The sequence below is a fragment of the Varanus komodoensis genome, unplaced genomic scaffold (genome assembly GCF_004798865.1).
Source record: "Varanus komodoensis strain SLA01 unplaced genomic scaffold, ASM479886v1 scaffold5, whole genome shotgun sequence".
In the NCBI taxonomy this organism is placed as follows: domain Eukaryota; kingdom Metazoa; phylum Chordata; class Lepidosauria; order Squamata; family Varanidae; genus Varanus; species Varanus komodoensis.
In genome coordinates, this window is record NW_025336087.1 from 25,133,169 (window position 1) to 25,147,148 (window position 13,980).

The 13,980-nt window shown below is 41.4% G+C and overlaps 1 protein-coding gene across 1 annotated transcript in view; it reads right to left on the bottom strand.

The window, feature by feature from the left end:
- Positions 1-9,822: 9,822 nt before the first annotated feature.
- SLCO4C1 (solute carrier organic anion transporter family member 4C1) overlaps positions 9,823-13,980 on the bottom strand; it is a 35,851-nt gene continuing 31,693 nt past the window's right edge. The window contains exons 10-13 of the mRNA XM_044446149.1: positions 13,601-13,782; positions 12,484-12,548; positions 10,941-11,078; positions 9,823-9,947 (exon numbers count right to left, since the gene is read on the bottom strand). Of these exons, the coding sequence (XP_044302084.1) occupies positions 9,823-9,947; positions 10,941-11,078; positions 12,484-12,548; positions 13,601-13,782 (510 nt within the window). The remainder of the gene's footprint in view (positions 9,948-10,940; positions 11,079-12,483; positions 12,549-13,600; positions 13,783-13,980) is intronic.

The following is a 13,980-nucleotide window of genomic DNA, read 5'->3' on the forward strand; positions in this document are numbered from 1 at the left end:
GCTTATTCGCCAGTATTTGACTTGAACGGCTCCAATTCACTTACTGTAGGTAATTAGCTCTCTGTGTCTGAGCTCCTGTCATCTGCAGTGCGGACTATTCAGCTTGCTAGAGATTTTTTTAAAGAACTTTTTTTTTAATCCTCCTTAGTTCGAAATGAAAAGAGACTCATGAGCGAGTCAAGGGACTCAATGACATGACCTGCTTGTCAGGTCCTCTTCGGACTGAAGGCTGCTTTCCTTCCCTGCTTCCAGTCTGTGTGTGTAGATGAAGTACAAGATTCTAATCTGGTTAGTGTGAGCATTAAAACAAGTAGTGGCATGGATGCATTTGCTCAGAACAGAATAAGTTAATTGTGCGTTTGAGTACAAACCTCCTCAGTTATTGGCCTTGGCCGCATCACAGAAATATCAAAAGCTGTCTTATATAAGAATTAGAACTTGGATAAATCTAATCCAGCATTGTTACACTGACTGGCAGCAGTTCTCTGAGATTTCAGGCAGAAGTGTTTGCCAGACTTAAAGGGAGATGACAGAAATTCAGCCTGGGAACCTATGCCTGCTGGGAACCTATGCCTGCTAGCTCTGCCCCAGAGCTACAACACTTCCCTTTCTTTCAAGCCTTGCTGGATCATTCCCCTCCCCTCCTGGGTCTGTCCAATAGTGAGGTTTATAGACCTCTTCTACAACAGGCTGGTATTTCTTACTTATCAACCATCAGATCTACTTATCAACATCCCGTTTCTGGGCAAGGTGTTGGAGCGGTTGGTGGCGGGACAACTCCAAGCACTCTTGGATGAAACTGATTATCTGGACCCATTTCAGTCCAGCTTCAGACCTGGGTACGGTACTGAATCTGCCTTGGTCGCCCTGTACGATGACCTGTGCAGGGAGAAAGACGGGGGGAGTGCGTCCCTGTTGGTTCTCCTGAACCTCTCAGTGGCTTTTGATACCATCAACCATGGTATCCTTCTGGATAGGCTAGCAGGATTGGGGGTCGGAGGCACTGTTTTGCAGTGGTTCCGCTCCTATCTCAATGGCCGATTCCAGAAGGTGATGCTGGGGGACTATGGCTCTGTGCCATGGCAGCTATGCCATGGAGTACCGCAGGGATCCATTTTGTCCCCTTTGCTATTTAACGTCTACATGAAACTGCTGGGAGAGGTCATCAGGAGGTTTGGGCTGCGGAACCATCAGTACGCTGATGATACCGAGCTCTACCTCTCGTTTTCTACCAATCCAGGTGAGGCAGTGACTGTGCTGAACCGGTGCCTGGCCAAGGTAATGGGCTGGATGAAAGCCAATAAACTGAAGCTCAGTCCAGACAAGACGGAGGTCCTGTTGGTTGGTGGATCGGGCTTCGGGGAAGGGAACCTGAACTTAGTCCTGAATGGGGTTGCACTCCCTCTTAGGGGCAAGGTCCGCAGCTTGGGAGTGCTCCTTGACCCAGAGCTTTCACTGGAAGCTCAGGTGACAGCGGTGGCGAGGAGCGCTTTCTTTCAGCTTCAGCTGATCCATCAGCTGCATCCCTACCTGGAGTACGACTGCCTGGCGACAGTGACACACGTGTTGGTGACTTCCTGACTTGACTTCTGTAACATGCTCTATGTGGGACTGCCCTTGAAGACAGTCCAGATACTTCAGTTGGTTCAAAACAGAGCTGCCAGGCTGCTGACAGGGACTGGGCGTTATGTTCACATGACTCCAGTTCTCCGTCAGCTTCACTGGCTCCCCACTGAAGTCCGGGCCCAATTCAAGGTGTTGGTTGTGACCTATAAAGCCCTTAATGGCTTGGATCCTGGTTACCTGAAGGAGCGCTTACGTCCATATATGCCAGCCCGCCCCTTGAGATCAGCAGGAGAGTCCCTTCTCCGGGAACCCTCTGTGAAGGAAATTAGGAGGATGAGTACTCGGAGGAGGGCTTTCTCTGCGGTGGCGCCCAATCTATGGAATGTGCTCCCCAGAGAAGTCCTCCTGGCACCGTCGTTGTTTGTTTTTTGGCGCCAGGCAAAGACCTTTTTATTTAAACGTCATTTTAATTGTTAATATTATTTATTTATTTTATATCCTTGGCCAGGTCATCTCAAATTATATTGTTTTTATATTATGATTATTTATTTATGGTTGTGAGCTGCCCCGAGGCTTCGGTGAATGGGGCGGCATAGAAGCTTCCTAAATAAATAAATAAATAAATAAATCTAACTCGGACTCCCTGGGACCTATGTTTGTATTTCCCTTTGCCCTGTTAAATGACTGACTCTTTCTTGCCTCCTTTTCAGCCCCCTTCCTGTTTCTTCAGCTTCTGCAGTTTCTGAGCAGTGGGGTGGGGGGGCAATCATAGGGTGGTGATGACGAGAAGAGAATGTGTCTTCCATCTGCATGCTGCTGCATCAAGACAGCCCCCCCCAGAGTTGGTTAAAGGTAAGTTGGCCTTTTGTAAAAAATGGAACTCTTCAAGAAGAAAGGACAACGTATAAATTAAATTCATACATAAGTGGCATTTAGATACTCTGTTTTTCATCTTACTGCTAGGAAAATGTGGTTGTATGCTGACATCTCAACAGACGTCGACAACAGCCGGCAACCCTTAGTCATGGTCACTGAAGCTATCATGTGCAGGTGGGAATCTAAAAGTAGGCCATGGGATTACTCTGCTGTTAATACCTGCTGGGATTATCCATGTGTCTGGTGCATAGAACTCTTTCTAGAGAAAGGATTGAGTTCAAAACTGAAGCAATGCAGAGAGCCACTGTCTCCATTGCCTATCCAGGAATAAAGCGTGATTTGCCCCAATAGAAGAAAAATCTCCAATATTTATTAAGCTGCTGGTGGTGGTGGTGGTGATGAATGGTTGACTCTCACCTGACAAAGTACTGAATGCCCTGCCACTTCTTTGTCCTGGTCTTTCGAAACTTAAGGAAGATCTAGCTATATTAAATTATCAAGTGGGATTATGTTACAACAGCACCATCTGTTGGCCAAATTCTGGTAAAAACTAGTTTGCTCTATTGTAGTTTTATTTTGCCCTGATATATGACAGTACACTTTTTTGTGGTTTTATGCAAAAGAGATTATGTGCATTCATAAAACTTTGCAGGTGGCACCCTGGTAGTTCCAGTCATCAAGTGGATCGGTATACCAGGAAGTTGGGACTAGTTGATGCCGGCTCCAAACACTGATTTACTCATCATCTCCAGCTGGCTTCAGGTGTTATTATTAACCTGGAAGAGCATCTAAAGTTATCCCCAGCTTAGTTAATATACATAGCCTGCTTCACCTAGCATGGAGCAATGGCTGAGAAACAAGGGAATGTTATATGTCCAAATAATGGCAGAAAGTGAAGAGGAATTAAAGAGCCTCTTGATGCGGGTGAAGGAGGAGAGTGCAAAAGTTGGCTTGACACTCAACATTAAGAAAACTAAGATCATCCAGTCCTATCACTTCCTGGCAAATAGATGGGGAAGAAATGGAGGTAGTGACAGATTTATTTTCCTGGGCTCCAAGATCACCACAGACAGGGACTGCAGCCAAGAAATTAAAAGTCACTTGCTCCTGGGGAGGCAAATCTAGACAGCGTTCTAAAAAGCAGAGACATCACCTTGCCAACAAAAGTGCATATAGTCAAGGCTATGGTTTTCCAGTTGCAATGTATGACTGTGAAAGCTAGACTATAAGAAAGGCTGAGCGCCAAAGGATTGAAGCCTTTGAATTGTGGTGCTGGAGGAGACTCCTGCAAGTCCCTTGGACAGCAAAGCGATCAAACTGGTCAGTCCTAGAGGAGATCAACCCTGACTGCTCTTTAGAAGGCCAGATCCTGATGAAACTCAAATACTTTGGCCACCTAATGAGAAGGAAGGACTCCCTGGAGAAGAACCTAATGCTGGGAACAATAGATGGCAAAAAAAGAAGGGGACGGCAGAGAGTGAGGTGGCTAGATGGAGTCACTAAAGCAGTTGGTGTGAGCTTAAGTGGACTCCGGGGGATGGTGGAGGACAGGAAGGCCTGGAGGAACGTTGTCCATGGGGTCGCAATGGGTCGGACATAATTATTAAAGATTTTAATTAGCATGGGGGACAAGAATGACCTCCAAGGAACCCCATACTGGAGATTACAAGAATCCAAGAGTCCAAGCAATACCCACCCAGCATTACCTGCCACAATTAGCTGTCCAAGTAGAAACAGAACCATTGCAATACAGCATTCCCACTTCAAATTCAGCAAGCCGTGTTGCCAAGGTTGACGGTTCTGAAAGCTGTTGAGAGATGAGTACCAGAGGATCATACTCCATCCACCTCCCGCCATTTGGACACAGGGTGACCAAAACTGGACACAGGGTGACCAAAACTGCTTTTATGCCAAAACCCAGCCTCACCTCAACTGAAATAGATCCAGATAATCAGTTTATCCAAGAGTGCCTAAAGCTAGTTATCCAGGAAGGGGATGTTGGCCACCAGCCTAAAATTAATATCTTCCAGGCCCAGAGAGGGCTTCTTTGGGAGTAGGCCTACTACCAGCTGTTTCAGGCAGCAGGGGATCACTCACTCACTCGCATTGTTGTTGTTAGTCACGAAGTCGTGTCCGACCCATCGCAGCCCCATGGACAACACTCCTCCAGGCCTTCCTGTCCTCCACCATCCCCAAGAGTCCACTAAAGCTCACACCGACTGCTTCAGTGACTCCATCCAGCCACCTCACCCTCTGCCATCCCCTTCTTCTTTTGCCTTCAATTGTTCTCAGCATCAGGCTCTTCTCCAGGGAGTCCTTCCTTCTCATTGGGTGGCCAAAGTATTTGAGTTTCACTCTCACAGAGAAGCATTAATCACGCCCCTGGCCCAGCCTGCCTTTCTCTGCCTGATAGCTTTTCTTAGCCAAGAGGAGCAAGGATCCTGTACAGGAGGGTTGTGAAAACCTGTCTGAGCACCTTGTCAACATTCTCAGAGCAATTTTACTGTTGCTCATCCAAAACAACTTCAGCAGGTTGCACTTGGGATGTCTTGCCTGATTCCATTGTGATATCACTGAAGTTTAAGTCACAGCAGAAGCAAGAGATTTTATCTGTTATTATCATAGAAGCCATTATAGAAGCCGTCCAGAGACTTTTTAGTAATGGGATGGCATGTAAAAACTTTAAATATAAAATAAATAAATATCCTGGAAGGGCCTGGCAAATATATTGCAGTGGGCCTCAGATAGCTCCAAGATGTCCTTGAGAAGAGCATGTAGCAACCCTAAACAGCTCTGCTGGGCAGCAGAAAGATGCCTGAATAAAGGCAGTGAGATATTCTTTCTTTGTGGCTCTCACTGCCTCCAAATATGCTCAACTATAGGCACATGCCAGGTTCAGTTGCATCCACTAGTTTTCCTCCATCTGCTCTCAAGTCATCTCCTGTTTCGTTTCATTGCTCTCAGCTCCTGGGCAGACCACAGTGCCATAGGAGCTCTACCACAGAGAAGGGGCAATTGCATCAACTGCCCAGGTCACCCCTGTCTTCCAGAGATAAGCCAGGGATTTAACAAGAGTGCTAGTCACATTTTATGTAGCTGCTGCTGCTGCTGCTGCTGCTGTCGGTTGCTCATGTCCTTGCCCTTGTTTCAATGTGTATGCCACAACACTAGCCCATGTCGGGACTCTCTGTATGGCTCAACCTTTAGAGCAACCCTTTGGAAGTGGAACAGCGATCAGGGGAGATGTTCCATGCTACAGCATCCTAAACTGCAGCATCCTAAGCACTGCCAGCCTGCTGTGGAAGGGCAGAAGATTTTAAGCTCTCTGACCCACTGATCCTAAAATCTTGTGCCACAGCAAGGCTGTTATCGATTGGCACTGTCTTCAGACATGTGCCATGGAATCAAAAGAGATGAGGATTTCCTGCTGCTGCAACACCGCCTCAGACCCCCCACCCCCCACCACAATGCATCATCAAGACCCATAGACCTGCACTGTTGTCCTCTAATGGAATGTTGTATGGATGGGCATTTATCTCCACCACTAAATGGCATTTTCACTGCTTCCTACAGCCCTTAGCCAGCTGTCAGGTTACATGTAGCTGTAAAAGTACAGCCTGAACTATTTTATTTCAACAATATTTTATGATAAGTGCCTATTTCAGGATTAGTGACTTCTGAACAGGCTCTCTGATGTTTCTATGATTGTATGCTATGCTGTATGTGTAAGAGAGCATGACTGTGGTTCTGGATGGATCACCAGGGGACACGTAATGGTACATGCCCCCTGGTGTACTTTTGCAGGGCCACTTTGGGCTGCAAAAAGTTCCTTCCCTTGCTATAAATATAAACTCAGAAGAAAGCCTCAGCGGGACTTACTGAGCTGAATAAGACTTATTTAATTTCAGCTGCATTTAGAGTAATTCATAAATAATACGGGACCTGGGCTTCACTGAAAGCAGCTTTAAATTCTTCCCAATTATGACTGTTGGGTAACTAGAAAAATTGCTACCAACTGATACAACTTCACCTTACATCAGAAATTTGGAATCAACAATGCAATAGACATTGATTCAAAACTCCAAAAATCAATGTACAAAATTAGTCAGTCATTCAAAATGATAACAGAGTCCACAATATGAATATGCTAAATTTGAAAAAACATCTTTATTTGAATTCACATATCGAAATAGAATCTATTTGAACAAAATAGATGCTGCTATTAACATATTGTGCTAACTCCCCCAAATAAATAGATTTTCATTTAAAATATTATACAGAGCTGTCCAGATGTCGCAGGAATTCAATTTGCTCAGGTATGTTCAGGAGATAAACATAGTTTTGTATAGGATTTCAGCTTTTTAAAGAATCCACTGATACATCAAATAGTGCAGTCTAGTACAGCATGCTGGCACCATGCCGAGAAACACCACCATAGCTACACAGAGCAGGCTTAATTCAGTGTTAGCTGGTTTGCACTGGAGGACATCAGGAAGTATCCACTGTGCTAGCATAAGTGACTCTAAAGCAAGATCAGTAGTGAGCACAACATGATCTACATTAATAGTAGTGTTGTCTTGGATAATACCTACAATTCTCTCTCTCTCTCTCTCTCTCTCACACACACACACACACACACACACACACACGTGCATTTTGGGGGATATAATCAGAAGAATGTTTGCTACAATCCTGCACTAAAATACCTGTATGTATATAAAGGTATTAGAAAGTGAACCCATCGTGTTCAGGAAAAGTGCTTAACTGGACCCTAGACTATAGTTAACTGGCAAAACATTGTGGGCCAGATCCATCTAAGCAACTGGGTCCCAATTCTTCATAGCTTTCATAAAATCACATGGAGTATGTCAATGCAATTTGAGATGCATGACTGGATGGAGAAAAACAACCCATCTTTAAACTGATCACAATGATAATGACAACAATGATGAACATTTGCTGCCTTAATCATGCACTTGGTGGATTATGGTTTAAGGATGCCATCCTTCCAATATGGCTGGCTCAGTTGTGCTGCTAGCTGTGGGGCTTTTCCTGACTAAACATGCATAGAATTGTCTCCTAAGGCATTTGGTTTAACAGAAGTTCTTAGAATCATAAATATAATAACATGCTTTAAATGATCAAAAGTTCGTTTTTTCTACTATTCCTAGCATCTTTTATCTTCCTATCTTTCTTAGAAAAATACATGTCCTAAAATGGTTGACAGCATAAATTCTTTAATGGTAATTAAAAACCGTAAAAACCAAGGCCAATAATGATAGTGTTCTCCTGCCTTGTGGGTGTCTTTGAATTAAAAAGACACATACAGAAACATTGATTAATTTGCACCAAGTATTGTAAGGAAAGATTATGAGTCATTTATGAATTGTTTGCTTTGAACTTATCAAAATGTGACAAAACAGAAAAATTATACACCTGAAAAGATGTGGAGAAGCTGCAGTAAAATATATAATGTGGACACAATTCCAAATCATGCTGACTTCAGGTTTGGTAACTTTAGGGTACATTTGCAATGCACCATTGCTAGTGCTGATCTCAAAGGGCACTTTCTGGTTTTTAACTCACCTAAAGTCCCTCTGCCAGGTCCCCCCTCCCTTTGCACAGCCCACCCCACTCAGAGGGTCTTCTGATTCTCTGTATAGCATGTTCACAGGGCTGGAGTGTTTGCTATGAAAAAAAAGGAAGGAAATCTACTATATATGTGGATCCAATGCAAATATGCAAATAGAAATGTTCATTCATGACATCTGGGGCCTGAGGTGCAATCCCAATCTCTCTCTCTCTCTCTCTCTCTCTCTCTCTCTCCACACACACACATCAGAGCAGTTTTCCTCAACTTGGTAACCTCCATATGCGTCAGACTGCAACCCCCATAAGTCCTAAGCAGCATAGCCAATGGCATTCTGGGAATTTTGGCATTATGGAGTTGCACTGCAATACATCTGAAAGGCTAAAATATAGATTAGGAAGCTTTTTTCCCCACATTTTTTTTTTTTTTGCTTTGATTTAGCAATAATGGGAAGATGTGTAAGAGAGAAATGTATGGACAAGATTGTCCACACCCAGAAGCCTCTATTCTATGACACTAATATTGATCACACACATGTCATCACAAGAATACCTAAAATTTGGTGATATTGATGGGTGAATGCCCAAAAGCCTAAATGAATTTTCTGAATTTAAGAACACAGACTTATTATTTATCCATTTCTCAGTCAAACCTTGGTGCCTGTTGGCAGCCACACTCAGGTACCATCCACACTCATGGTGTAGCTCTTGAGAGTTTGGGCCTTCACAAAATTTATCTAGGATCATCCCCATTCATGTACTGACACTGATGTTCACCACATTTCAGAGATTCTCTGTTAAGGCACATAAAAATGAATACAGGATTATTCATTCAATTCCAATTTTCATATTAAAGACACTAAAAAGTATTTTCCAAGTACATGTGAATCCACTACAAACACAGGATTCAAGCAGATCCTTAGAATGTTTTTCACCCATGGGATTCATTTCATCCAGTCTTTATCAAATCACTCTACTGAAATTTTAACGAAGTGTGAAAATACACATTCCATTTGGTCACATAACAAGGTATGTAAACATTGTTCCACATTTGTGAAAACCTTTCAGAAAAAAAGACAACTAAATGCACAGTACTTTGGAGTGGGTGATTTAGTATCTATCATTATTGATGCATAATTTCTGCTGGTCTGTAGAAAATAGTATGAAAACATTAAATAAGAAAAAAACACTGAAGTGGCTTATAATTGTAGTTCATTGCAGTCCACTGACACTTGGGAAAACATGGAGAGCTAATGTGCTTGTCATTCAGCAACACCAACTGCATGAACGATACCCCCACACCATACATACAGTTGTCACGATATGCAGAACAGCACCAGGTGGGTGTGTGGGTACAATGTGAAGATGCCACTCCATACGAAAGTGCTTCCATGGGATCTTTGCCATGCCATGAACCTGCTGACAACCCACATGCTCCTATTGCCAATTGCATGCGATGTAGCTGAGCTGAACCAGGTCACAGAAACATGAACTAATCCTTCTAAAACTCAATATCTGGATCAAAAGGTTAAAAGAAGACAACATGCTGGTCGGGATGTTGAAATATTCCAGACTGTGTTGCCTGCAAGAAAAACCATTTTACATGACTGAAATAAATCTGAGAAGCTATTTTTATTTATTTAAAAAAATGTGGACTGGCTGCTCAAGTAGTGTTCCCATGCGGATATCATTTCCAGTAGTTCCAGCTGCCATGACATCTGCTTAGAAAGTTGTCACTTGAGCCTAAGATTTTTCTGTGAGTTTCTCAGAAAGGTTTAGTTCTTCAGCATGTTAAAGGTGTACAGAAATCTCTGTTTCATCCTTCTGCCTTGGTGATGGAGTCAGGCCTGGAGGAGGCTTGTATAAGATAAATGCTACAATAAAAAATATTATGGAAACTGCTTTGGAACATGCGCCTGTAAAAGTAAAAACAAAATAGTTATTTAACACTTTTTGCTTTGCAAGAAAAGGCATTCCCAATCATTACCATCTTATTTACAACTCAGAGATCATGCCTAGTTTATAGGCATTGCTTATAAACTAGCTAGGCCATGCCTATACGATATGAGCCACAAATTTCAAAACATAATTTCAAATGATCATGCCTAATCTCTCATCCCCACCAGTTAAAATTTGAGCTCAGTTATTCAACTTGCCTAATCACTGATTGATCCACTAGTACTTCAGTTGATTAATAAGCCAATCAAGCAAATTCAACAAGTTTCAAAATAATTGCATTTAATGTATAGGTTAAACAGTTTTGGGTGTCTGTCAAAGACTATCTAAATGGCCCAGGCACGTGGCATGTGTGTCAGTCTCCTGACATTCCTCAGGTACACCTATGGAAAAGTCCAGCATCATGTATCTGCTGTTGGAGCTTCACCAACACCTCCTGGAAATCTGGGTGGATGGGGATCTGCTAATCCAAAGTTGCCTCATTCTTCTAATATAAACCTGCAGCTTGCATACAGTAACTTCCCTCCTGTCATGGTCAATGAGAAGGGGGGAGTAAAATATCATACCTGGCCACCAAAAAAATAGCATGGCACAGGATTTATTTCTTAGTAGAAATGAATATAGTCGCACTTTGATTGACCCATGGAGTGATTGCCAGTTTCCATTAGATCTATTGCTGATTCCAGACTTAGCACTGTGCACATTCATATTAAGTCTGCATTTGCTTATTTATGGGAAAGGGTTCCTCCTTCCAACCAAGGAAAATCAGGAGGTCACCTCTGAATATGTTTGCTGGCAATACAGACATGTGAGTACAAAGAAAGTTGGTTATAGCAACTGCTACACTTTGCCTCCACATCCCAGATTTCCATTCATTTTTTCCTCTGAAGAGTTCAAGTGTGATTATTCTGACCAGGACTATTTTGAGTATAGAGCATTTGAGGAACACTTACTTATACCCATTAGCGTAAAGGCCATTTTTTTGTTGTCATAGGTCCAACATGCTCCTTGAATTCCACATTTATCTATGGACCACAGAGTACAGGTATGATCTATTGAAACACCAAATAGGATTGGTCCAGGTATGCTGCCTATAAAAGGTAAAAAGATATTAAAGATGATGCAATAGTAATTTAAAATGCAAATTCAGATGATTGGGGCTAGACAGTAAAACTGAAAATAAGGCAACCAGAGATGTCATACAAATTCATAATATACTCACATACCCAGTTAAAAGTGGGACACTTGCAAAATCTTCAGGCAAGACTTTTAATATAGTTTTGCCTAAACAATGTATAATTGCAAGATTTATCACAATGCTAGATAAAGTATATGTGTATGGAGGTAAGGTACATGTAGTTTCATATTTTAAAGTTAGATTATACCCTGCTTCTTCTACTCCTCAGCTACCTGTGCACAGTGCCTTTTATCCAAACAAGAACATGGGTTTCCTCCCTGAATGCATACTATGTACTGTGACTACATACACTTTTGAAGCTTTATGCACACTAAAACTTAGATATCATTTGAAATTTGTGCTTCTCTGAACTCAGTAATCAAAAATGTGTGGAAACATTGATTCTGTATCAATGCAAGTGTGCACAAAAATGCAGCTCAAAATGCATTATATTAGCAAAACTATTTGCAAACTTTGTATAGTAGACAAAATTGCATTCAAATATTTATTTATTAGGAGAAATGCGCACAAAACTTCATAAAAGTCTTTCTTGCATGAGCGCAACCGCGATCTCAGCCATCTCCCCCCTCCAGCATGATCGCACCATCTCCCTCCCAGCGCACCCATGTTCGCAACTGTCTCTCCCCCCCACCACTTTGCTTCACATTTTTGATTTAAAAAAAATAGTTACAGAAGGGATTAACCTTATTTAAGAAAGCCGATAGAAAGAAAATGGATTCATTTGAAACATGGTGCTAGAAAAGAGACTGACAGAAAGACAAACAAGTGGGTCCTAGATCAAATCAAGCCAGAGCTTTCCACTGAAGGAAAAATGACAAAACTGAGGCTGTCATATTTTGGACATATCACCAGAAGGAAGGACTCACTGGAGAAGTCAATCATAGTAGGGAAAGTCAAAGGCAGAACACTAAAGGAAAGACCAAATATGAGATGGGTTGAATCCATAAAGGACAGTGCAGCCTCAAACTTGGAAAAGCTGAATGGAGCTGTTATGGACAAGACATTTTGGAGGGTTTTCATTCATAGGCTCACCATAATTATGTGGCATCATTTTTGGGGGATTTGCAGAAAAAGGGGGTTCTTTTCTCAACAAAATACTTGCTATCTATTCATTTTCAAAAAAGAAAAAAGAATGATATTTCAGGTCAACCATGCCCCAAAACATCATAGCTACACTAATCTATACACATATGGAAAGGTAAATACCTCAATTTACATAGGGCACACATCAATCCTTCATTTTCTATTGATAACTATGGCACCTGTGGGTACCTGTCTTAAGTTAAGGAAAAACATACCTAAAAGTCGCAGAAACAGCATATGAACGCCCATCGCAAACGATCGGTGCCCTTTTGGAACACACCTGTAAACCAAAGTTTATTTCAAAAGTATATACAACAGAAATTTATTTACTTATTTTATACCGATAATTTTAATTTTATATTATTATGTTTGTAACTCAATGTATTTTTGTATTTAATGATAATTTATTATGTTCTATTGTATTTCAATGTATTTTATTGTGTTGTAAGCAGCCCCGAGGCTTCGGCAAGGGGCGGCATAGAAATGTTAATAATAATAATAATAATAATAATAATAATAATAATAATAAATTATCAAGATTGTTGACAACTAAATATGCATGCACAGACACACACACATACACACATATATAATTAGAACAATAGAAAAAAGCAGCACAAAAACTGAATTCCAAAAGTGGAACTAAAATGTAACAGATACTAATAAAAGATGTAAGTGCTTGGGTTTTTTAAAAAGTCAGCAACCATTTGAGGTTTCTAAAAAGTCACTATAATTTTTCTCTGTACATTTACATTTTGAACTGCTGTTTCTAATTGTTATTTCACGTATGGAAATATGACCTTAAAATAAAATCTGTAGTTTTGTAAATTCAGCAGCTAAACAAACCTCTTTCTGATGTAGCTCAATGGTGCCCTCTAGAGTGTCTGATTGATGGTACTGTATGAGGATCCCAGAATAGGGTTGCTTCATCTCTTTCTCTCCCAATATCCAAGAATTCAGCTCATTTGCACAATGGTTTGTCCACACAAAACTGCTAGGCTCTCTTATGCTTCAAGTTTAAGGTTGTTAGAAAAGTAGGTCAGCCAGCAAGTAATCAGGTTATTGGGAAAGTGACTTGCTGGCTAAACCACTGACATCCAAAATGGAGAAAACCAATGACTGGACAAAACAAAGATTACTCTTAAAGAAGGAACCAGCTTTTACTGAATTCAGCTTCCCATAAAATTATCAGGATAGAAGGAGAATTTTGGCAGAATACATTGCAAGCCATGTTCAATGTAACAAGAGCAACAAACAAAATCAACCTTATCAAGAGCAGTTTCAGCATTTGAGAGGACATGATAAATAGGGTAGAAACAGCGTAATGTCTACCTGAGAATGGCCACAGTTGTTGGTGTAACAGCCATAAATGTAAAAACAACTGTTAAGAAGAAGAAGCTAAGGAACCAAGGCAGGACTGTACACTTGGATTTACACTTCCCAGGAATGGCTCCAGCGGTGGTATTTTCAATTACTATTTTGGGATCCCCAACACAGGAACACTGGCTGTAGACCTATAAACAATGCATATAAAAATTTTACTAGGGAGTAGAAATGAGCACTAGATTTGTTCATTTGTTCAAAAAATCTAAAAGTAAAAGATACATTCAATATTGACAATACAGAGTAACAAATTCTTAACCTATTAAAGCACAGTAAAAACTACTTGCAGATCACAATCCATTCTGGCCCCATTCAGATTCTAACTTGTG